At 40.1% G+C, this 26,723-nt stretch overlaps 1 protein-coding gene across 2 annotated transcripts; it reads right to left on the bottom strand.

Annotated features, from left to right (window-relative positions):
* Positions 1 to 4,294: 4,294 nt before the first annotated feature.
* On the bottom strand, positions 4,295 to 26,723 carry avpr2ab (arginine vasopressin receptor 2a, duplicate b). 2 transcript variants are annotated; one of them, XM_058410799.1, is made up of 6 exons: positions 26,316 to 26,723; positions 19,103 to 19,446; positions 17,416 to 17,661; positions 11,699 to 11,845; positions 10,453 to 11,092; positions 4,295 to 7,084 (listed from the first exon to the last, which is right to left on the bottom strand). In XM_058410799.1, the coding sequence occupies exons 2-6, from the start codon at positions 19,442 to 19,444 to the stop codon at positions 6,882 to 6,884; spliced, it is 1,578 nt and encodes a 525-aa protein (XP_058266782.1). In that variant the 5' UTR covers positions 19,445 to 19,446; positions 26,316 to 26,723; the 3' UTR covers positions 4,295 to 6,881. The 2 variants fall into 2 exon arrangements, with proteins under 2 accessions (XP_058266782.1, XP_058266781.1); XM_058410798.1 differs by having other exon boundaries at positions 19,103 to 19,452; positions 26,316 to 26,722.

The raw sequence follows: 26,723 nt of genomic DNA on the forward strand, positions 1-26,723 counted from the left end.
GATCCCTGTGACCCTAATTAGGAATAAAGTGGGTATAGAAGATGGATGGATGTGCTAAACAACTTGAGACATGGAACCATTGATGGAAGAACATCCTATCTTTCTATAGGTCTTACAGTTTTTCTCAGCTGCTTTGGAGCATTTCTCAGATCAGAAATTCTCAAAACTACCTGTTCAGCCGCCACATCATTTAGTCACTTGTGCACATCATATGAACATTTCTCGTTGCTTTGATCAAATTGCGAATGCTTTTGTACATTCATATAATTGATTGTGTACAATTATCTGCTGTTTCCTACATTATCACTTGTTTGTCATGTTGATCAAAATATATTATACTAGTTTCATCTAAATAATCTTAACCCCCAAAACATTTCAGCATCAGTTCATTGCACAAGTCACTGAATGCAAAATAGTTAAACCAGTTGTCTCAAAAAAAAAAACAAAGAAATAAAAAAAAAAAAACCCTGTTTTTTGTAAATGTGTCTTGAATTGATGAATTGTGCAGATGAAATTGGAATGTCACTAATGAAGGGGCGTGAAGAACCAATGATCAACTAGTTCTCTAAAACAGGTCAATCTCTCGAGGTGAATCTCGTGAATTGGCATGCCTATATAAAGAGCAAAACACAGATTTACAATTGTTGAAAATGGAACAACCAGGAAATGAACATGGTCAAGAGCCAAGAATAAGAATAAGGATGCATGCTGGAAGGATAAGAGGAAAAAGAGGAAGAAGAGGCCAGAGACAGACACATTTCTGATGACATTAGAGCCACTATTGTGGACCATGTTGTCAATCATGGCTTCACAACGGCTGAGGCGGGTCGGAGGGTACAGCCAAATATTGGGAGATCAGCTGTTTCTTCAATTATTCAAACATTTCGTGGAGAGAACAGGTCTGTAATCCAGCAGTGTGGACTGTGCTGTTATAGTGGATATACATTCTGTAACACACAAACATGTGTAAGTATATCTGAATTGTATTAGTGTATTTTTTCCACACAGGACTGAAAGATTACCTCGTAGGGGTGGCAGAGGACCCCTTTTCACACCTCAGCAGGAGGAGGCTATTTGCACCACGGTCAGACCAAACAATGCCATTAGGCTAAGGGAAATACAGAGGGCCATTGTAGAAGACAACAATTTATTTCGAAACATCCAGTCTGTAAGCATCTCAACTATTGACAGGGTATTGAAAAGACATCACATGACCACGAAACAGCTGTACCACGTACCATTTGAAAGGAATGGGGACAGAGTGAAGGAGCTACGGTACCCAGTATGTACAGGTAAAACATCTACTGTATGTGCATACAGTAACTAATTTACATAAACTTTTATATTGGCTTATTTATATTACAGTATGTGTGACCTATATACATTTGCTATAGGTTTAGGAAAATAACACGCAGTATGTGTGTACATTTGATATAACTGTATCTTGTGAAATGAAAATGCATAACTAATTGGGTATCTTCTGGGTTGTAGCTTATAATGGAACTGGAGTCAAGTGAACCACCTTACACCTTCATATACGTGGATGAGGAAGACTTCAGTCTGAACAGAAGCAGAAGACGTGGTCGAAATGTCATCGGCCACAGAGCTACTGTTGACTTGCCAGGCCAGCGGGGAGGAAATATCACTATGTGTGCTGCTATTTCAGAGCAGGGTGTGCTAACTCATATACCCTTATAGGCCCATACAACACACAGCATCTCCTCACCTTCCTAGAGACCCTCTATAGGGCTCTCATCCCTGATGATGAGAGGGGTCCATTTCAAGATGATTTGCCAAAATATGTGATACTTTGGGATAATGTGAGTTTTCATCACGCAAACATCATCAGGCAATGGTTTTTCACCCATAACAGAATGTTGATGCAATTCCTCCCACCCTATTCCCCATTCCTTAACCCAATTGAGGAGTTTTATTCAGCATGGAGATGGAAGGTCTATGATTGCCAGCCACATACTCAGATGACCCTTCTGGCTGCCATGGATGCAGCATGTGAGGATATCACAGTGGAAGCCTGCAGAGGCTGGATTAGACATTCCAGAAGATTTTTTCCACGCTGTATTGCAAGGGATGAGATCTGTTGTGATGTGGATGAAAACCTGTGGCCTGACAGACTGGGAGGTCAGGGGGTATAGACAGACAACGGCATGCACAGTTTTGCCTAAGAGGTGTTTCCTATGTTTGCCTTTTGTAATTTTATATATTTTTCCCCATTGTGCTTTTGTGTCCTTTTATTTTCTATCACAACGACATTATATGATGTTATATTGTAATTCTTTTTTTTCAGTCCACTAGTAAAGTACAATAAAATGTGAATCCTGTTCAGTCTCTTACAATCAATATCCCACATACAGTAAGGTGTAAATTTGTGCAGTTGAAATTCATAGATCCCATACAGAAGAAACTCAGCCTTTTGCATTGTCAGTCACTGTAATCCAAACCATAGTTTATATCAGGAAGTCCTGAAACCATGCACTGTCATTCTGACAACATGACTAAACATTTTGTTTATACCGTATATAAACAATGACAAAAGGACTGGTCATTCTGGTGGCGATGACATTTTTCATTGACACAAAAACTTACTTTTGAGAGAATACCTAAGGATTTTGAGTAAAGTACATGCTTTTGCAAGAAATCCAATGTGTTGTGCTGTTTGTACAAATTGTTCTGAGAATGCACTTACTGGTTTGCAAATATTAAGGACGATTCGAGAAATGCTCCAAAGCAACTGAGAAAAACTGTAATATTTAATGTTTGGTTGCATATCCAGTGATTGCAATAACTGCATCAAGCCAGTGAGCCACTGACCTCGGCCAACTGCAGCATTCTTCTTTTATGATTCTTTCTTCTTTCATTTCCTTTGTTTTCAGGGGTTTCTCCATTCAGTCTCCTTTTCAGGAGGTGCTCAGCTGGGTTAAGGTCTGGTGATTGACTCAGCCAGTCTAAAACATTCCACTTCCTCTCCTTTTTCAAATAGCTCTGGCATGTGTTTTTTTGGTGGAATGACAAAGTTCCTCCCAATTAGATGGGTTTCTGTAAACATCTGCTGCTACCATCGTCTTACTGCTGACAAGTGGTTTCAATCTTGTGGTATGGCTTCTATATTTCTGCTCTAAAAGTATTGAAACGGAGGATTATGATACCTCATGTGATCACCTCAGCCCTGTGGAGGTTGTTGTTGGTGTCACTTGGTTTCTGTCATCATCTGCTGTTGTTTTTTTGTGTGACCTGTCCGATATCTGGTTAGTACAGCAGTGATTTCTTTCTTTATTTTCCATTAATTGTTGTATTTTCTTTGCCTTTTTCTTTCTTCTGCAATGTTTCTGTTTGTTTAAAACATCTCAGTGTCAATTTCAGGAAATGAAAGCTGAAAATCAGCTCATATTCATCTTTTGTTTTTAAACCCGAATGACTTCAGTCAGTACCAAGAAAAAGCCTTGGCTGTATCACTGATTGATGATGGAGATGTTTTAACACGGCAGCTGGATGCTTCAAGCAGACACAGTGTTGTTTGCTGTCTGGTCTCACTGGTTTTTGTGGATGGAAGCTGAAATGAATGAAACACAGCTTTGGTGTCTCATAATCATCTGAGTCAAAGACAGAATTTTAACTAAAGCGCTGCAGGATAATTGTGTTATTGGGAGAGAGGGACAGGAGACAGACTCCTTTCTGCTCTTGCCTCATATCGTTTTCTCCCCTATTGTTTTATTCTTTATGTTTTATTCTGTGTCTCCTTCTTCATTTCTTATTTCCTTTTAATCCTAGTCCATTCCTCTCTCATCTCTTTTTTTCCATTTTATTTCCTTTCCTTTCCTTTCCTTTCCTTTCATTTCCTCTCCTTTCCTGTCCTCTCCGTCCCTTCTTTTCATTTCTTACCTTTCCTTTCCTTTTGTTTCTTTTCCTGTCCTCTTCTCTCCTTCCCTCCCTTTCCTTTCCTTTCCTTTCCTTTCCTTTCCTTTCCTTTCCTTTCCTTTCCTTTCCTTTCCTTTCCTTTCCTTTCCTTTCCTTTCCTTTCCTTTCCTTTCCTTTCCTCTCCTCTCCTCTCCTCTCCTCTCCTCTCCTCTCCTCTTTCCTCTACCCTTACCTCTGCCCTTTGCTGTGTTGTACTGTAAGAATAATGCCAGCTGCACCATGGCTCTTATTATGAAATATTTAAGGTTTGTAAATAATTTGCCATATTATTTTATTTTCTATTTCCTTTAAGGAAAAAAAAATCAGTGAACTATTGTAGGCATTTAAAACATTTATTACAATGTTTATTATAATGCAGATACCATACATCAGGTATGTACTTTAAATAAATTTTCTTTCTGTGGAAAAACAAAACAAAACAAAACAAAGAAAAACACGTTTCTGATTATATTTTAAATACTGTATAGATGTTCAAAATACAGACACAAAAGCTTTTTACGCAGATGTTAATTTCTCACATCGAGTAGTTTAGGAAACTGACAAAAATATAGACAGCTGCTCGAGGTGATAGACTTGCTATGATTAACATAAAAATGTAAGTCACTATAACTATCCATTCTATAAAAGTCTTGTTTTTTTTTTTACCTTTCATTTCATATAGCGACAATAATCCACATAATCCCCACAGTTTGAGGGAAAAACAAAACAAAACAAAACATATAATATGGGCACTTCCAGAGGTAAGTTTTTTGTCAGTACGATATATTAACCTATGCATATTTTCACTCCTTTGACATATTAGAACATCTTTTATACAAATAAGTTATTCTAGAACATCTGAACAGGATAGAAATGGTCCCCTAATTCCAACCATGAAAGGTGTTTGCGAGAGCAGAAACCAGCTGGAGGTAGAGCTAAAAGATATTCATTTCCGCTCTTTACTCTGCTTTATAACAGAACAGGTACAGAGAATTTATATTATACACCAGCGTACCAAAGGCTAGGACAAATTCCAAAAGTTTACATAGCATTCATCATTGAGAAAGGCAACAGTTAAAAGTGTACAACTGGGTGGGTTTTCATTTATTTCCAGAGTGTTGTATTGTATTTAAGTCCTACGCAAAATGTTGTAAAATAGAACCTAGTACACTATACTGGCCCCACCAGTTTGAGAACTTGGAGGCTGCACACGCCTTTTACATAAACACGGTCTACATTGTGTTGCACCTCTGTACAGTCACACAATGCTTTGGCTTCATCGTGGCCTTGACAGGTGAATGTAAATAGAGGAACCCTGCTGTGTGTTTATTTTTTGAGCACCATGCCATTGATGCTATGTACGCATGTCTAAAGCAGTAGAGCTCACTTCCATACTACTAATAAGTGCTTTTTCCTGGTATATTCCCTAACTGCATTCTCAGATTTTAAAGTAACTCTGGCTTTACGATTCCTGCAGTACCACTGGGCTGGTTTCCTTAGGAACTAGTAGAGAATTCTCATTTGCTTCTTTCCTCGATGAGTACCGACAGCAAAATCATCACCATTATCCTCACATATGGGTAGCCTAGAAAAGCTCTCCCTGCTACTTCAAACCTATCCTCTGGCCATTCTTAACCTGAGACTCAGGTGGCCTGGCGGTCCTCGATTCAGTCCTGCTGATTTATGCGCATGCCTCTGACATCATTAATATCAACCACTGTGCTGCCATTGCGTTCCCTTTTCATGGGTTGCAGCTTCAGGGCACTTGTGAGACATTATGAGAAAACCCAGTTCGGGTGACTGTACCACGAAACAAACCTACTTCCCTTTTCAATATCAGGCTGCAGTGCATTTGCTGCTGCTGAGCCATACTCCTGCATTGTGCTCTAATCATCAGAACGCCCTGACGGCAGGCTGTCAGCACTCTCGGCTGGGGTAGGCTCATTATTCATGCTTGAGGAATGGGAATCAGTCATAGAGAGCACATATGAGACCGTCTCTGTATGTACAGCAGCTGTAATAAGCTCCTCCATGTGCTGCACTTCATTGCGCTGTTGTATCGGAGCACTTGCATTTGTCTCATGCCTGCTGCCAACTCCTCTTAATTCCAGCATTGTAAAGACACTCACTCTTCCTGTCTGAGGCGGCCGGGCAGCTGAGCTTTCTGCCTATTTCTGTTCCTTTTTACCTTCCAAAGGGTTCTGCTGTTCATTTCACTCCCTGCTGCGAACATTGCAGCGTCAAAGGAAAGATAAACAATAGTCAGCAGTATTTACATAACACGCTGAACCCACCTCTTCAACTACCCAAAAAAGTCGAGAACAGGAAAGAGGACGAGAGTGACGCGGGGGTTGCGGTCATGGTCACAAGATGGAAAACGTTGCTGTCGGTAATTTTCCCAGCAAGGAAACAAGTAACAGGTATACTCCGCTAGCTCTAAAGGAAAGTGCCCTGGAAGTCCAGATAAACGTTTCAACTCAAGTCCATTATTATCAGGTCTTATCAGGTCTTCATCTCTCACTGCAGAAATGACAAAGCACTTTCCAGCATTTCTTTTATAGTAATACTGACATCATTCAAATTTGGTAACCTGAAATAATCTGTTTGGCAGTGTCGCAGGAGCCTAGTGTCCACCACAATATTCTCAACCACTGTTCCGTTCCAAATAGTGGCATCTGGTCCTCTACCAGTCTGGAGTAGTTTTCCTGTTCAGACATCTGGCAATGTCTCACATTCTCACAGCTTATTTTTGACATGTCTCCCAACGCACACACACACACACACACACACACACACACACACACACACACACACACACACACATGCATACATATGCAAAAGTCTGTTCCACCACTTACATTTAAATTACTGAACTTCCTTCATGATGCTTGCTGCCCATGGGTGTGACAACTGGTACAAGTGCTGGATTTGAATCTGGCAGTAAATCCATGTGTGGTTGCGTGTGCGAGTCAATATACACTGTCCTTGGTGGTTGTTGAGGTGTGTGTTGTGGTGGAGTCGTCGGGCAGCGAGCCCCGGCGTGTGGTGGGCACGTTGCAGCGCAGCAGAGCCAGCAGCTCGCGTGACACACTGCTGGAAAAAGCTGTGTAGATCCAGGGATTCGTGCAAGAGTTCAAGCTGGCCAGCAGCATCAGGATGGTGAATGCTACTCCTGCAAAACACAATACATATTTCTTTTTATTTCTTGTTCATTGCTTATGTTTTATTTAGTTATTTATATGTACCGTCTAAGGAGGAGGAGTAGGAGGAGTTGTATACTGTATATAACTGTGTATGTGACAAATAAAATCTTGAATTTCCATATAAATGTTTTTACCAAACATTTTGGGACGTCTGCCTTTCCATGCACATGAATGTAATATGGAGTTGTCCCGCCCTTCGCAGCTATAACAGCTTCAGCTCTTCTGGGAAGGCTTTCCACAAGGTTTAGGAGTGTGTTTGTGGGAATTTTTGACCATTCCTCTAGAAGCACATTTGTGAGGTCAGGCACTGATGTTGGACAAGAAAGTTTTGGGACACCCCTCGAAATGATTGAGTTCAGGTGTTGTTTTTCAGGGGTTGGGCTCGGCCCCTTAGTTCCAGTGAAAGGAACTCTTAATGCTTCAGCTTCATACCAAGACATTTTGGACAATTTCATGCTCTTTGTGGGAACAGTTTGGGGATGACCCCTTCCTGTTCCAACATGACTGCACACCAGTGACCAAAGCAAGGTCCATAAAGACATGGATGAGTGAGTTTGGTGTGGAGGAACTTGACTGGCCTGCACAGAGTCCTGACCTCAACCCCATAGAACACCTTTGTGATGAATTAGAGTGGAGACTGTGAGCCAGACCTTCTCGTCCAACATCAGTGCCTGACCTCACAAATGCACTTCTAGAGGAATGGTCAGAAATTCCCATAAACACACTCCTAAACCTTGTGCAAAGCCTCCCCAAAAGAGTTGAAGCTGTTATAGCTGCAAAGGGCGGGACAACTCCATATTACATTCATGTGCATGGAAAGGCAGACGTCCCAAAACTTTTGGCGATATAGTGTATCATAGAGAAATATGTCTAATTCAATTCAGGATCAGCTCTCATCATCAGTAGATCAGAATTAGTCATAAGATAAACATCATAATTTTTTCATCTACATAATTTAACATCAGATGTGATTCAATTAGAAAACCTCTGTACTATACTGGTGTCTTGAATCCACTTGAGATACATGACAAGACAAAAATGGAGACCTTTTATGGACTCCCAACTCACATTCATGGCAAGCTGCTATTTGATCTATTTGTAACTGGAAAACTCAGGAATAAAAAGGAAGTATTTTACTGTAGCTTGTCAGTCTTGGGGTACACATTAGGTTTTTGACTGGTTTACCATGCTCTCTTGGGTCTCATACTCTTAAGATTTTTCTTGTAGAGCTACCACGCAACAATACTCTAGCTAGGCCAGGACACCGAAGCTCACTGAGCCATAAATAATTCAGATACTGTATATTTTAAGTCCAACCCAACATCTAGACTTTAGGTCAGCTGAGAGAAAATTCGTTACTGAGTAATTTGAATAATAGGTCATTACTGCAATATGAGAGCAGGGGTATACGGTACCAGCCGTACTGCCAAATCAGAGGCCATCTGTTTGGTGAGGTACTGGTTACTTGGCAACCGGCTGGTCAAACTCCAACAAGCCTACTTTAATATAGACATGGACATGCTGCACAGGGCCAGTACGATTACAGTGCACCTCGGTGGGGTTACATCTGTGCATGTGGACACAAAATTGACTATAAAATTGTTTAGAAAAAAAACCCCAAAGCTCAAGAACCGCATTTCCTGTGAATAATATAAATGATATTATTTTAAATAATTTATGCATTTTCTCTCTTGATTTTAAAAATTCTTCAGTGTTGCCAATAATTTCCCACATAAAAGTAGAGTTTTTTATTTATTATTAAAAGCCACTACAATGGATTGGATTTTGAAGAATGACAAAAATTAGAATTGAATTTAGAGAAGTTATTTACTTATTTATTTACTTATTTTACTTTTCTATTAGAATTGTTTTTTATTATATTTATCCTTCATAGTTTATTATATTATTAAATTTAAATGTAAGTGACTGCTGCATGAATGAGGTTAGCTTTTAACTGCTTCAATTAAAAAGAAAAAATATTTTAAAGCTCAACACTTTAAAAACATATAATGAATGGGTATTGGTACTGACCGATTCTCCAGGATTCAGTGTTAATATAAGAAAGGAAAAGGTGCCAACTTTAGCAGCTTCAAATATTATACACGCACCTTCCAATTAATAGGAACGCCTGTACACCTGCTCATTTATGCAGTTAATCAGCTAGCTAATCTTGTGGCAGAAGCACCAGGCAAAACATCATGCAGATACAAGGCAACGGTCTCTAGAGTTTCTGCAGAAAGGTACAAAAAATAAAAAATACTGAGTGACAGTTCTGTGGGTGGAACTGCCTTGTAGATAAGGGAAAATTGGCAGATTGGTTTGAACTGCCAGAAAGGACATAATAACTCACATAATTAGAACCATGATGAACAGAAAAACTTCTCAGCATGCACATCACATTGACCTTGGGGTGAATGAGCTACAACAGCAGAAGGCCACATCATGTTCATCAAGAATCTGAAGCTATCATGGACACACACTCACCAAAACTGGACAGAAAAAAAAATCCAATTCAGTGAGTCTGTGCCCATGATGGGCTGAGATACGTGATCTGGCACCAACATCCATAGCATGATAAATGTCACAGGGATCACAATTTTCTCCCTTTCCGAATTCTGAAGAATAAATGAAGCTCTAGATCTGTATCTGCGTGATTTTTTGGACTGTGCCTCTGCCACATAATTGCCTCATTTTGTACCTGCATGGATGCACACGTGTATTGGTGTTCCTGTTAATGTGGACACTTATTTTCAAAATGGTGAAAATACTGACTCTGCTATTTATTTGACACATACTTTATATTTTGTGGGATCATTTTGGGAGCTTAACCGTAACAATCCTCATTACACGTGTGACCAAACACAGCTTTCAAAACAAGACACGTGTTTTGCTATATAATTTCAAAGCAAAATATTTCATGATTTAATTATACTCTGTTTAAGAGTGCCAATACTTCTGGAAGTGACTTGTCTTTTTCTTTGTAAGTATATGAAAAAAAAAAAAAGATTTAATACAAATCCAGCAGGTTTATATTGTTAAGAGAAAGAGAGCTTTAAATGGTCCTTCATTTGTTTCCTTGTGACTGTCTTCTAGCCTGGACTGAAAGTGGTGAAATGTGCAGTCTGTTTACAGAGCACTTGACAAGGATGAAAACAAACACTGGGAATGCAACCAAGCTATTTATTACAGGCTGCGGCCTGTAACATGATCACGGTGCTGAAGGAAGCAGATGAGCACAAGCAACAATCACACCTCTGCTGTTTTCTGTAACCTGTGAGAGTGCAGGTGCAGTTAGGGACCATGTAATGAATTCGATTCACATAGGCTCCATTCAAACCTTGGTCTGGAGGGTTCGGGTCCCAGGCTGCCCACAGCTGGACGATGAAGAAAGGAGACCAGCAGATGGTGTAGACCAACACTATGACCAAAGTCATCCTCACTGTCTTTGACATGGCCTTAGAAATGCCAGGGGGAGGTGGTGGGGGATGATCTGGTAACACATCTGGCCAGAGTTCAGGAGTTCCTGAAAGTTGGCCAGCCAGTAAGGATGAGGCTCTGGACTGAGCGCATACACTATTGGCTGTCAGGGCATGTGCGTAAGACGGATCAGATGGATCAGGAGAGAATTTCTCTAAGGGAGGGCCGGTTGAAGTGGAGATTTGCGTGGACGGCAGGGGCACAGAGCAGGGGTCACAGGAATTACAGGGGTTATATGTGGAGTTTCCAAATGGCTCAGGACTGGAAAGATCGTCATACGAATTCTGAAGGTCTGTAGGGGCGGAGTTACTACAATGACATCCATGGAAATCGGTCTGATGATTAGGGCCGCCTTGTGAGTCTCTGTCTCTACCAGACCTCCCGTGATGTCCTTCTTTCTGAGGGAAATGAAAGACCACAGAGTTCCTCTTGAACTCCGCTGTCACCATTCTCTCTGACTTCAGGTAGATATTGTCGTGTATCTCTCTGAAGATACGCACCTGAGACGGAGGGATAAAACAGTTATTCACCGGCAGAAAAATGACTGCTGTATTTACTTGATGCGTTTAACCACAGAACAAAACAAGCTGAAGTGGTCAACCTCCATTACTCTACTGTGGATACAATCTTCTGTCATGCAGTTGCTATAATAACAATGAAAGTTTTCATATTCAGACTCTCATGGTAGAACATCATCTGAGATCGTGGATCGTATTATAATGTCAAGAGACGCAAAATGAATATCTGCGGGGGGATTTCTCTATCTAAACAGTTTAGATGTGGAAATGTGGAAACATCCTCTAGCATTGCTGGAGTGATGAAAAGAGAACTGCTGACAAAGAAGACTGATCTGATAATCTCATGTCAGGCAGAGTATTCTGGCTTGGGAAATAGTTGATGGCTCTTGGTACATTCTGTACATGCACACAAGCCATGAGAGGAATGTGCTGCATTAATCTGGGTGATATGGATGTGACGAAAAGTCTGGTTACAGATGAAGCACAGTGAAGAGGAAAATAGATTGTTAGCCAAAATAGCCAGGAGAGAGTGTACTGATGTTCCTTAGAGACAAAGACACTTTGAATGGATGAAATTAGACAAGTTACCTGACACACTGTGATGATGAGGGCTGGTAGAATGAACACAGCTATTGTCATCCAGGTGACATAGGCTTTAAGGCCCCATGGCTCAATAAAGTGGCCCCAGCACTCAAACTCCCCTGGTACCACTTCAGTCCGTGAGAAGATGAAGACCTACGAAGGACAGACATGGACATCACAATATCCCTCGTGTACCCTGAATATAATAAATAAATATATATTATTCAAAAAATACAAAAATTATAAATATAACCTTCTAACACTTCCATAAACCCCAAATATAACCCTCTATCTCCTCTCATATACCCCAAATATAACCCTCTATCTCCTCTCATATACCCCCAAATATAACCCTCTACCTCCTCTCATATACCCCCAAATATAACCCTCTATCTCCTCTCATATACCCCAAATATAACCCTCTATCTCCTCTCATATACCCCCAAATATAACCCTCTATCTCCTCTCATATACCCCCAAATATAACCCTCTATCTCCTCTCATATACCCCCAAATATAACCCTCTATCTCCTCTCATATACCCCCAAATATAACCCTCTATCTCCTCATATACCCCCAAATATAACCCTCTATCTCCTCATATACCCCCAAATATAACCCTCTACCTCCTCTCATATACCCCAAATATAACCCTCTATCTCCTCATATACCCCCAAATATAACCCTCTATCTCCTCATATACCCCCAAATATAACCCTCTACCTCCTCTCATATACCCCCAAATATAACCCTCTATCTCCTCATATACCCCGAAATATAACCCTCTATCTCCTCATATACCTCCAAATATAACCCTCTATCTCCTCTCATATACCCCAAATATAACCCTCTATCTCCTTTCATATACCCCAAATATAACTCTCTATCTCCTCTCATATACCCCAAATATAACCCTCTATCTTCTCTCATATACCCCAAATATAACTCTCTATCTCCTCTCATATACCCCAAATATAACCCTCTATCTCCTCTCATATACCCCAAATATAACCCTCTATCTCCTCATATACCCCCAAATATAGCCCTCTATCTCCTCTCATATACCCCCAAATATAACCCTCTACCTCCTCTCATATACCCCCAAATATAACCCTCTATCTCCTTTCATATACCCCAAATATAACTCTCTATCTCCTCTCATATACCCCAAATATAACCCTCTATCTTCTCTCATATACCCCAAATATAACTCTCTATCTCCTCTCATATACCCCAAATATAACCCTCTATCTCCTCTCATATACCCCAAATATAACTCTCTATCTCCTCTCATATACCCCAAATATAACCCTCTATCTCCTCTCATATACCCCAAATATAACCCTCTATCTCCTCTCATATACCCCCAAATATAACCCTCTATCTCCTCTCATATACCCCAAATATAACTCTCTATCTCCTCTCATATACCCCAAATATAACCCTCTATCTTCTCTCATATACCCCAAATATAACTCTCTATCTCCTCTCATATACCCCCAAATATAACTCTCTATCTCCTCTCATATACCCCAAATATAACTCTCTATCTCCTCTCATATACCCCAAATATAACCCTCTATCTCCTCTCATATACCCCAAATATAACTCTATCTCCTCTCATATACCCCAAATATAACCCTCTATCTCCTCTCATATACCCCAAATATAACTCTCTATCTCCTCTCATATACCCCAAATATAACTCTCTATCTCCTCTCATATACCCCAAATATAACCCTCTATCTCCTCTCATATACCCCAAATATAACTCTCTATCTCCTCTCATATACCCCAAATATAACCCTCTACCTCCTCTCATATACCCCCAAATATAACCCTCTATCTCCTCATATACCCCGAAATATAACCCTCTATCTCCTCTCATATACCCCAAATATAACCCTCTATCTCCTCTCATATACCCCAAATATAACCCTCTATCTCCTCTCATATACCCCAAATATAACCCTCTATCTCCTCATATACCCCCAAATATAACCCTCTACCTCCTCTCATATACCCCAAATATAACCCTCTATCTCCTCATATACCCCCAAATATAACCCTCTATCTCCTCATATACCCCCAAATATAACCCTCTATCTCCTCTCATATACCCCAAATATAACCCTCTATCTCCTCATATACCTCCAAATATAACCCTCTATCTCCTCTCATATACCCCAAATATAACCCTCTATCTCCTCTCATATACCCCAAATATAACTCTCTATCTCCTCTCATATACCCCAAATATAACCCTCTATCTCCTCTCATATACCCCCAAATATAACTCTCTATCTCCTCTCATATACCCCCAAATATAACCCTCTATCTCCTCTCATATACCCCCAAATATAACCCTCTATCTCCTCTCATATACCCCCAAATATAACCCTCTATCTCCTCTCATATACCCCCAAATATAACCCTCTATCTCCTCATATACCCCCAAATATAACCCTCTATCTCCTCATATACCCCCAAATATAACCCTCTACCTCCTCTCATATACCCCCAAATATAACCCTCTATCTCCTCTCATATACCCCCAAATATAACCCTCTATCTCCTCTCATATACCCCCAAATATAACCCTCTATCTCCTCTCATATACCCCCAAATATAACCCTCTATCTCCTCATATACCCCCAAATATAACCCTCTATCTCCTCATATACCCCCAAATACAACCCTCTATCTCCTCTCATATACCCCCAAATATAACCCTCTATCTCCTCTCATATACCCCAAATATAACCCTCTATCTCCCCTCATATACCCCCCAATATAACCCCCCATCTCCTCTCATATACCCCCAAATATAACCCTCTATCTCCTCTCATATACCCCCAAATATAACCCTCTACCTCCTCTCATATACCCCCAAATATAACCCTCTATCTCCTCATATACCCCAAATATAACCCTCTATCTCCTCTCATATACCCCCAAATATAACCCTCTATCTCCTCTCATATACCCCCAAATATAACCCTCTATCTCCTCATATACCCCCAAATATAACCCTCTATCTCCTCATATACCCCCAAATACAACCCTCTATCTCCTCTCATATACCCCCAAATATAACCCTCTATCTCCTCTCATATACCCCCAAATATAACCCTCTATCTCCTCATATACCCCCAAATATAACCCTCTATCTCCTCATATACCCCCAAATATAACCCTCTATCTCCTCTCATATACCCCAAATATAACCCTCTATCTCCTCTCATATACCCCAAATATAACCCTCTATCTCCTCTCATATACCCCAAATATAACCCTCTATCTCCTCATATACCCCCAAATATAACCCTCTACCTCCTCTCATATACCCCAAATATAACCCTCTATCTCCTCATATACCCCCAAATATAACCCTCTATCTCCTCATATACCCCCAAATATAACCCTCTACCTCCTCTCATATACCCCCAAATATAACCCTCTATCTCCTCATATACCCCGAAATATAACCCTCTATCTCCTCATATACCTCCAAATATAACCCTCTATCTCCTCTCATATACCCCAAATATAACCCTCTATCTCCTTTCATATACCCCAAATATAACTCTCTATCTCCTCTCATATACCCCAAATATAACCCTCTATCTTCTCTCATATACCCCAAATATAACTCTCTATCTCCTCTCATATACCCCAAATATAACCCTCTATCTCCTCATATACCCCCAAATATAGCCCTCTATCTCCTCTCATATACCCCCAAATATAACCCTCTACCTCCTCTCATATACCCCCAAATATAACTCTCTATCTCCTCTCATATACCCCCAAATATAACTCTCTATCTCCTCTCATATACCCCAAATATAACCCTCTATCTTCTCTCATATACCCCCAAATATAACTCTCTATCTCCTCTCATATACCCCAAATATAACCCTCTATCTCCTCTCATATACCCCAAATATAACTCTATCTCCTCTCATATACCCCAAATATAACTCTCTATCTCCTCTCATATACCCCAAATATAACCCTCTATCTCCTCTCATATACCCCAAATATAACCCTCTATCTTCTCTCATATACCCCAAATATAACTCTCTATCTCCTCTCATATACCCCCAAATATAACCCTCTATCTCCTCTCATATACCCCAAATATAACTCTCTATCTCCTCTCATATACCCCAAATATAACCCTCTATCTTCTCTCATATACCCCAAATATAACTCTCTATCTCCTCTCATATACCCCAAATATAACCCTCTATCTCCTCTCATATACCCCAAATATAACTCTCTATCTCCTCTCATATACCCCAAATATAACCCTCTATCTTCTCTCATATACCCCAAATATAACTCTCTATCTCCTCTCATATACCCCCAAATATAACTCTCTATCTCCTCTCATATACCCCAAATATAACCCTCTATCTTCTCTCATATACCCCCAAATATAACTCTCTATCTCCTCTCATATACCCCAAATATAACCCTCTATCTCCTCTCATATACCCCAAATATAACTCTATCTCCTCTCATATACCCCAAATATAACCCTCTATCTCCTCTCATATACCCCAAATATAACCCTCTATCTCCTCTCATATACCCCCAAATATAACCCTCTATCTCCTCTCATATACCCCAAATATAACTCTCTATCTCCTCTCATATACCCCAAATATAACCCTCTATCTTCTCTCATATACCCCAAATATAACTCTCTATCTCCTCTCATATACCCCCAAATATAACTCTCTATCTCCTCTCATATACCCCAAATATAACCCTCTATCTTCTCTCATATACCCCAAATATAACCCTCTATCTCCTCATATACCCCAAATATAACCCTCTATCTTCTCTCATATACCCCAAATATAACCCTCTATCTCCTCTCATATACCCCAAATATAACCCTCTATCTCCTCTCATATACCCCAAATATAACCCTCTATCTTCTCTCATATACCCCAAATATAACTCTCTATCTCCTCTCATATACCCCCAAATATAACTCTCTATCTCCTCTCATATACCCCCAAATATAACTCTCTATCTCCTCTCATATACCCCCAAATATAACTCTCTATCTCCTCTCATATACCCCAAATATAACTCTCTATCTCCTCTCATATACCCCCAAATATAACCCTCTATCTCCTCTCATATACCCCAAATATAACCCTCTATCTTCTCTCATATACCCCAAATATAACCCTCTATCTCCTCTCATATACCCCCAAATATAACCCTCTATCTCCTCTCATATACCCCCAAATATAACCCTCTATCTCCTCTCATATACCCCAAATATAACCCTCTATCTTCTCTCATATACCCCAAATATAACCCTCTATCTCCTCTCATATACCCCAAATATAACCCTCTATCTCCTCTCATATACCCCCAAATATAACCCTCTATCTCCTCTCATATACCCCAAATATAACCCTCTACCTCCTCTCCTATACCCCCAAATATAACCCTCTATCTCCTCTCATATACCCCAAATATAACCCTCTATCTCCTCTCATATACCCCCAAATATAACCCTCTATCTCCTCTCATATACCCCAAATATAACCCTCTACCTCCTCTCCTATACCCCATATATAAACCTCTATCACCACATATCTACTCCAGATATAACTTGCTATTTCTTGCCAGCTTTATTACAACCAAGGTGAGACTTCAAAGACAAAATATGTTCAATATCCTGTCCTTCACACCTGTGGTAAACTGAGTGTCAGGGCCAGGCCCCAGGCCACCATGATGGGCGTGTTCCAGCGTGAAGGTTTGCCTCCACGGTACGCTTGCAGAGGGCAGCAGATGGCATAGTGGCGGTCCATTGTCATGGCCACAATCATGTACGAGGAAGCAAACATGCCTACAATCTGCAAGTACTTGACAAAGCGGCACAGAGCGTCTGGGCCCTGGAAGCGCTCTGTGATATCCCAAAGCAGCTGCGGCAGCACCTGTGGGAATAACAGAGATGGAACTGACTAGATGAATGGCACACCCTGAAGCTCACTGCCAATTTATTGTCCGAGGCTTCCAACCGTGACTCTGAGAAACGGAGGAAACAATAGCGAGATCTCCAATATGTTCAGGATAGGGGCAACAACAAGGTGCAATAGTGAGGTTTGATACAGAGCTGTACTTCCTGCACTGTGCAGTAAACATAATGTGAAATAATGGCTTTTATGTCTTATAAAATTCAGCTCTCGAGGTTAACAAAGAATGTTATTAGAATACTTATGACATTTCAAATATTCTATAAACTTTTTCAGAAACATTGCATTTCTTGCATTGTTCAAAAAACATCTTGTGTAGTTTTATTTCCTGCACAACATTACTCACACAGCCTTGTCAGATAACTAACTATAAAATGTTTACTCTAGAATACATATTGACCTGATGGGGTATGATTTTTGGAATAAAACATAAAAACATTCCTCAAAAATCTTGTTTGTAGATTACTATACTTCCTGGTCATAGGTTCAGCACTATCCCACGGGGACCCACATGCATTTCCTTTGATTTTGATTCATTATGTGTTTTGTTTGTCGGTAAGAATATTTTTGTATTTTTCAAGGATTGATCAGAAATGGAGGTGGAAATGTTAATTGATTTAAATTGATCAGTGAGTGTATTTTTACCTGGGAAGTGAACAAATGTCATCACATGAAAAATAAATATATTAACAAGCAAACAACTATGTCAAATGCAGGTCATTGCGACCCAGTTGCGTTTGCATAGGGGTCAGGAATTTTAGGGTTAAAGAATGTTAGTGTTAACAATCATGCAACAAGTTACAGAAACATTGAAAAAAATGTAGGGTCTCAGAACACCCCAAAAAATGATAGAACCCAATAATCCATAATACAGCTGTTTTTGTTGTTGTTCTTTCGGCTCCTCCCTGTTCAGGGTCGCCACAGGGGATATGTTTTGATTTGGCACAGGTTTTACGCCGGATGCCCTTCCCATTTAATCCAGGCTTGGGACGGGCACTGAGAGTTAACTCTTCAGTGGCTGGGTTAGCTCCCTGCCCAGGAATTGAACCTGGGCTGCGGCAACGAGAGCACGGGATCCTGTCGCTGGACCACCAGGAGGCTTCAATAATTCATAATACAACAAAGGTCCAAAAATATTAAAGGTGAGGAACCAAACACCACAGATCCATCCATCCATTGTCTATACCCGCTTTATTCCTAATTAGGGTCACGGGGGTCTGCTGGAGCCTATCCCAGCGCACATAGGGCGAAAGGCAGGGGTACACCCTGGACAGGTCGCCAGTCCATCGCAGGGCCACACACATATAGACAGACAACCACAGATCCTTACACTGAATTGTAATTATTAATCTCCAAATCCTCCTTTCTCACCCTCTTTATCTTCACCTACACAAGTAGATACCTGGAAAAAGGCCACAACGAGGTCAGCCACACACAGGTTGATCATGAAGAGGTGCATGGGTGCATGGTGTTTTCTCCTGCGCAGCAGCACCCACAGTACAAAGCTGTTGCCCAGAGTGGTAAGTGCCAGCACCAGGCTAAGCACTCCGATCTCAGCCTGTGCCAGAGCAGGGTCTCGTACCCTGGCTGCACCTGGCTGCGAGGTGGGGCTCCATGTCATCTCTGTGCTGTTCTGGTAGGGAAGCACCCACAGGAAGGTGTCCGTGCTGCTGAAGCTACTGCTCAGGTTGAACAGAGAATGATTGGACTGAGCTGAATCCACTTCCCAAGAGGCCGCTGTCATGCCTGTGGCTTAGAAAACAAACATCGAGAAGATTAGCAGTGAAAAGAAATGGGTGCGAACCTGCACCAATTAAGACACTCTGTTCTCACAAATAACCCTAAATCCCAAATCCACTCGGATTTCAGTCGTCAGATTGCTGCTCTCCTGAATTGCTCTCAATTTGGAAGAGAGGCAACGTTGAAGAAAAGCAGATTGCATATATCAAACGAGCTCATTAAAAAAAAAGTACATCTCCATCATGCTCAACAGATTAACTGTGCAGCCTCAGCTATTGTTTTAGCAATGTTCGACAGAAAGTGCTTAAGGCTCTCATTAAATCCAATCTGTCTTTTCAACCAAAACATGAAGGCAATTAAATCTCCATCATGTCTCGTGGATCAGTTTTGGGGCATTTTCCCCTCACACATCAAAGTCAACATGAGAGATAGAGTGCATAATTAAAATAGACTTAAAATGCTGAAGTGGCTTTCAGAGCCGGTGAGGTCTGTTCTGCGTGGTCTCATGTATTTATGCTAATTTGCATCATCTTTGTTGTCTACACTTAGGAGTTTCTTGCTTTGTTTTTCTTTCTCTGCTGTAAAGCAGGGGTTACGTACAAGTCCTTGCTTGCAAAAGTCCGGGATAAACAACTAACATGACCGGTAACCTTTTAATGCTTGACCGTTACTGATTTGTGGATTTAAATAAGACAATATAAAGTGAAAAATCAACCTTCCTGTTTTATCTTTTCCTGTTCGAACATTCTGTTTCCTCATCACTTTTAAAACATCCCTGTTGGCAGTTTGCTCATAGGACCACGCAGGACAAATCTTTAACAGTCTAATACAGTTATATAAAGCATACAACCTGCAGTGAAACAAAAACCCGGCCGCTCTTCCTAGAAGGGGATGTAAATAAACTAAAGTTAAAAAAAGAATGAACAGAAATAATAATAAAGAAAAGAAAGAATAATAAAGTAATGTGTAATCATGTTATACACTGACCAGGCATAACATTATGACCACCTATTATGACCACACATTATGACCTGTATTCTGTATTGTGTATCCTGACCCCTTTCTATCAGAACCAGTATTAACTTCTTCAGCAATCTGAGCAACAGTAGCTCGTCTGTTGGATCGGATCACACGGGCCAGCCTTCTCTCCCCACGTGCATCAGTGAGCCTTGACCACCCATGACCCTGTTGCCGGTTCACCACTGTTCCTTCCTTGGACACTTTTGATAGATACTGACCACTGCAGACCGGGAACACCCCACAAGAGCTGCAGTTTTGGAGATGCTCTGATCCAGTGGTCTAGCCATCACAATTTGGTCCTTCGTCAAACTCAAAAAATTCCCATAAACACACTCCTAAACCTTGTGGAAAGCCTTCCCAGAAGAGTTGAAGCTGTTATAGCTGCAAAGGGCGGGACAACTCCATATTACATTCATGTGCAGGTAAAGGTAGGTGACCCAAAACTTTTGGCAATATAGTGTATCATCTCACTACAAGCAAAGAAACATTATATATATATATATATATATATATATATATATATATATATATATATATATAGTATATGCGCATATGTCAATTATTTTGCTGAGTGAAGCTCATCAGACCAGAGAAACTGGACAGCTGAATATTTGATATACAGCGTATAATGTGTTAGTGAGTTTAGCGAACTCCCTAAAGGTTTACTAGCTAGCTCTAATATGAATATGAGCTCTGTTGGCTTGGTAGCTATCTGATTAGGAATATTTATGTTTCAAAATCAAATTCTGTGATTGTTTTTTTTTTTAAATACACCTTGGATAAGCAAAAACAGATCAGCAAGCTGCTCCATTACTGAACCGTAGTTAGTTATTTTTCATACACTGATCAGCTCTGCTACAGTACTGTTTTAGTATTTTAAACATGGCTCATGAATCTATGCAATAACATCTGCCGTCATTATGCTCATGAAGATGTCCATAACAAAAAACAAGTGCATGCCTTTTTATAATACTTCTATGACTTGCTGAAGTTCTCTGTAAAACCTTTGAGTAAGCTCTCAAGAGACACTGATGAGGAAAAAGGAAGGATGATAGATGAAGTGCAGTGGATAGAGTTGTGCTGACCAAACAATGCAGCCATTCCTGGACTTCAGGATTTAATGACTGAGGGTACGGCCATTAGGAAATCTGTGGCAATGTCACAACCTAGACAGTGCAAATTTTTTATATTATATAGTTTTGAAATCTCAAAATTAGAAGAATTTCCAGACAGAGGTCTGAACGTATAGTTTCTGCCGTCTATTTTCAGCATTGTTGACTAGAAGCACAGTCTGTGTTTTCTGGTATTTCAGATCCAAACAAGATCTTGGTCTAAGTCCATGTTGTTTGAGTGTCAGTCCAATTTGTGTCCTCATTTCTTAAAAACAAAAGCCGTTTAATAGGAACACCGCACGCAATTATCCAATCAGCCAATCACGTGGCAGCAGTGCGATGCATTGCATAAAATCATAAAAGAGCTTCAGTAAATGTTCACACCAAACATGTGATGCCAGTGGCATGGTTGTTGGAGTCAGATGTGGAATGATGTCAGAGTCAGATGTTCGTTTTGTGGAAATTTCACACACAACATGTTTTTCTAGTCTTCGAATATGTCCAGGCTTGAGTCTCTGCTCCCTAGAACCTCAAATTCCTGTTCTTAGCTGGGGTGAGTGGAACCTAATGTGGTCTTCTTGCTGTTGTAGTCCCTCCACCTAAGGGTTTGGTTGTGTGAGATGCTCATCATGGTTGTGTTTGAGTTACTGTTTCTTTCTTTTTTCTCTAGAGACATATAGTTGAATATGCAAATCGCAGGAGATCAGGTGTTTCAGACGTTCTCAAACCAGCCTCTCTGCCGCTGCCACCAACAACCACTGCTGAGTCACTGGGATCACATTTTCCCCATTCTGATGTTTGATGTGTTTGACATGTCTAAAGCTCTTGGCATGTTTGCAGGATTGACTGGATAAAAGCAGGGGCACAGGTGCTCCTATTAAAGTGGCTTGTGAATGTATGTTCAACTCTCACTCACAGATTTATTGTCGTATTTCTTGTGTCTGTTCTTTTTCATTTCACTTTTCACTGGATTTGTTTATTACTTGAGCTAGTCCTGTGGATGATTTTCTAGTTTCTTTTATATATATGAAATGCAAATCAGTTGCATAATCAGTTCACGTATGATCATGAGTAATGGAGGTGATAACCAGCTGATACACAACACTCTATCTTTCCATACAGCACTCCCGAACAGACGTCATATTTTCCTTTATGCCTGCACGCACATTCCTGCCATGCCACTAACCGAATGCTTTGTGAGAAACAAAATCCCTCTATTTGATCAACTTCCTGAAAGAAAGCTTCACAGGTGCGAAACACGGTGTCCACTGAGTGCCATGAAGCGTGCTAGAAGCACCATGATGCAGCCGTCCAATCCAGCTTCAAAAATCTCTGAGAAGTCTGGCTTTATTCCATTACAAACAAGTTTGCCATTTTATATCAGTTCTGAGATCTCAGATCTCACCACAGAGATCTTGCTTTCTATTACTGCCTTTGATTTCTCTTTCTTTTTTCTCTGTGGACTGCTTAAGAACTGCAGCAGCCAGTGATATGTTTCTAAATATATTCCAAAATCCCCGTTGCGCTCCTCCTCGAGGTCAAAAGGGTGAAAGATAAAAAGGAGATGGCCAGTAAGACGTTCTGGGCCAACCACTGAGTGCAGCAGCATTTTCACCTGCTATTCATCTGTTTATCTTCTGCTCCTGATCTGCCATCTCACTCTCACCATTTTATTCTGCCACACAGGACCTCGTTACTTGGGCTGTGATCTCTAAAAAACGCCCCAGGAAAAAAACCCCAACAATTTATTAGTAATTGATCTATGTGTCTATTTTTTCTTAAGCAGAGGTTAATAATAAAAGGATTAGATTTGTGGAGATGAAGAGATCTGGATGTGTGTGTGTGTGTGTGTGTGTTATGAATAGGGGAGGTTGTGCAATGAAGATGGATCTTTTTATTTACTATGGTTTTGTTTATTTAATGCAGTACGGTTTATTTCTTACAGTTAAAAAGGCAGACGAGACGAAATTCTACACCTTGACGGAGAAATTGTATTCCTAAAGTATTCCTAAAGTAATACTGCCGCTGGGTTATGTGATTCCCACTACTCATAACCCCGACAACCCCCCCCCCTCAATTTCGTGCGTCTCTCTTGAGAAAGAAATATCTCAATGCCAAATGAAAAACTTGTGTATGTGTTTCACCCCTCAGCATCTGGTTGGCTCTTCTGTTTGGCTAACCCGCTTCCACCCATTTTCTCCTTTAATGTTCAACCTCATGTGGTCAGTGACCCCCAGGCCCTGTTTGGCTCCCTCCTCCTGTATAGTCCTCTACACAGACACACCTTCATTCCTCTCCTAGTATTCCAGGATTGTTTTTATTGTTTGTTTGAATAACAAAACTCATAGCACCTTGAAGGCTAAATTGATTTTCTTCGAGTCTTGAATACAGGCTAAAACATCATTTTGAGGAAGGACGGCCACTTTTTGTAATGTTGTCATGCCAACAAAGCATGCACAGAGCTGGAAGGTAAAAGTGCGTGTGAGGCAGAAGGAGAGAGAGAGAGAGAGGTTAGCGCCTCGGGTGCAAACATACATTTACTTTGATCTTGGAAATAGGCCCCTAATATGCACTAATAACCAGGGCATACACACATTAACCTCTAATAAACTGCCTTGATCAAACACATTACTGCGCAATGCGTTACACTGCAAATAAAACCATACTGTCTTCTTCTTAATCTGTCTATCCGGGATGGCAGGGATGATAGATTACAATTTTCCTTCGGGGTACAATTCACTTAAGAACTTAAGAGACCTAGAGTGACTTTGAAACCACTTCTTAGCTCCAGAATGTTGAACATATCACCTTTAAAGTGTTTTCATGCTTTTTGTTTTCTAAATAGATGAACAGCTCGCTGAATATTCTGTGGATGAAGACAATGCCATAAAAATAACTTCTTGTATCATGACGTATGTCTAATTTACCAGCTTCATAACAGTTTTATTTAATTTAATTGCTCTAATATATATATATATATATATATATATATATATATATATATATATATATACATATATATATATATATATATATATATATATATATATATATATATATATATATATACATATATATATATATATATATATTTTTTTTTTTTTTTTTCAAACAGGTGATATGCAACAGGTAACGTTGTCACCTCACATCTCGAGGGGCCTCGGCTTGATCCTGAGCTCTGGTTACTGTCTGTATGGAGTTCTGTACATTTTATCCTTAAGCCCTCGACCTTCTCCGGTTTCTGAGCTCCTCCCAAGAAAATAACGGTAGGTAAATATCTTAATTGACCCAAGGTGTGAATGTGTGTGCTGGCATCCCATCCAGAGTGTATTCCTGCCTTACACACTTATTTATTTTGACTTCAGACTCATCATGACACTGACCAGGAGACTCTTGAGATAGAAGAATGAAAGATGTTCAACAAAAATAATTCAATTTGCTCATACCTGAGGTCATCTGGAATATTTGTATCTGTCTACTGCGTAACAGTTTTATATAGTAGCACTGGCCAAACACACACACACACACACACACACACACACACACACATGAACCCACAGCCGTGTGTATGTAGCTCCATATCTCTGCATTTTCATTTTTTTATATTTACTGGTGTAAGAATAACTCTAGAATAACTCCACCAGCTGCAGCAGTAACCTTGTTGAACATTTTATCCCCAACAGAGACTGAGTAAAACTAACGATTCTTTCATCTCACATCTTTTTTTACTTAATAAAACAACAGATTACAATATAATGTGCTTCAATAGTACAACAGTATAGCCTGTATTTCTGACCAGACATAAAAAACTCGACTGCTATGAAGAGAAAACAAAGCTGACAAAAACCAGCCGCAGAACATAACCTCCAAACAAACGTGCTATGAATAACTCCAGGATCTTATAATTACGCATGACATAACCGACACATAGGTCACTAATGCACAAGCTTTACACAGGACACCTAATTAACCTAAACAAGACAGCTCAATACAAAAAGTTCACTTCACTGACATCACCCGTACATGACTTTAGAACAAGAATAAAAGAAATCAAGCACTGCGTTCAGCAACTTGAATGGCTGTACTCATCCTGTCATTAGTGTGTGTCGCTGTTTTCTTTAATTATGCAAAAAAAAACAAACTCTGCCGTGTGAATAGCTTGTGCAACCTGCTGATTTATTTACCACTTATTTTGTTTATTGAAGAGTTGCCAATAAATCAAGCTTTGCGGTTTTCCGGGACCTATTTCATTTTATTTTTTAATGTGAATCGAAGTGGATCATTTTTAGTAAGCAGCAATGACAATATCCGATGATAATACAAGCAAGTTACACAACAACAACAACAACAACAATAATAATAATAATAATAATAATAATAATGAGTTAGTTATAACAGTGCTATTACATTGCTATATTACTACCTTGTTGGTGGTATTATTGTCCTTGTTATTTACCACTATTTTAATTTAAAGTGCCTTTTATTTAGAACCATTTTTTGATCCTCAAACATTCAGGACTGTGTAAACAGAGAGCGTGGGAACAGCTGGGCTACTACACAAGAACATCTGCAGAGCATCAAACTACCATTACAAGTTATGGCCCTGATATTGATTACAGATATAGATATATAGATATATAGATATATCTTATGTATCTAGTATTTCACGTATGAGATCACAAATTAAAGCCTTGTCAAAGGAAGACTGAGTATTATCCTGAGCTGTGTTTCTTAGTTACTGACCTTATCAGTGTCCAGCCTGGTGCAGCTCTGTCCCAGCGCTCAGTGGCGCTCTTTAATCCACACTGCTGTCCGAATCAACACCGAGTCCGTTTTCTTCATATTCATCAGCTTTCCTTTTCATTCAGCCATCAGTCGAAGTTTCATTCACAATCTCGCCGAAAAATTCGAGTCCGAGCGGCCAGTTCATTCCAGTGCTTGGACCTTGAGGTAAAGTTCTCTAGAATATTATTAATAGACTATAATGTTACACTGTAAGCGCAGTAATATTGTACTGAACATAAACTCCAGAAAGAAAGAAAACAGGACTAGGTTTCCATGAGCTATCGATTGTTGGCGTTTCCCCTTCTCTATTTATGTCTTCTACCTAAACGCCAATGGCTCCTGCGTCTCCTCCCTCCAGTGCGCTCT

Source organism: Hemibagrus wyckioides, linkage group LG15 (genome assembly GCF_019097595.1).
Source record: "Hemibagrus wyckioides isolate EC202008001 linkage group LG15, SWU_Hwy_1.0, whole genome shotgun sequence".
Lineage (NCBI taxonomy): Eukaryota > Metazoa > Chordata > Actinopteri > Siluriformes > Bagridae > Hemibagrus > Hemibagrus wyckioides.

What these genes read in the sequence shown, in the direction of transcription:
- avpr2ab (XM_058410799.1), bottom strand. Translation starts at nt 19,444, where the DNA reads ATGACAGCGGCCTCTTGGGAAGTGGATTCAGCTCAGTCCAATCATTCT. An exon ending in TCGTTGTGGCCTTTTTCCAG is followed by an intron (nt 17,662 to 19,102) that starts GTATCTACTTGT and finishes TTATTCCCACAG; the next exon opens with GTGCTGCCGCAGCTGCTTTG. An exon ending in CCCGAACCCTCCAGACCAAG is followed by an intron (nt 7,085 to 10,452) that starts GTTTGAATGGAG and finishes TGTGTTTTGCAG; the next exon opens with GAGTAGCATTCACCATCCTG.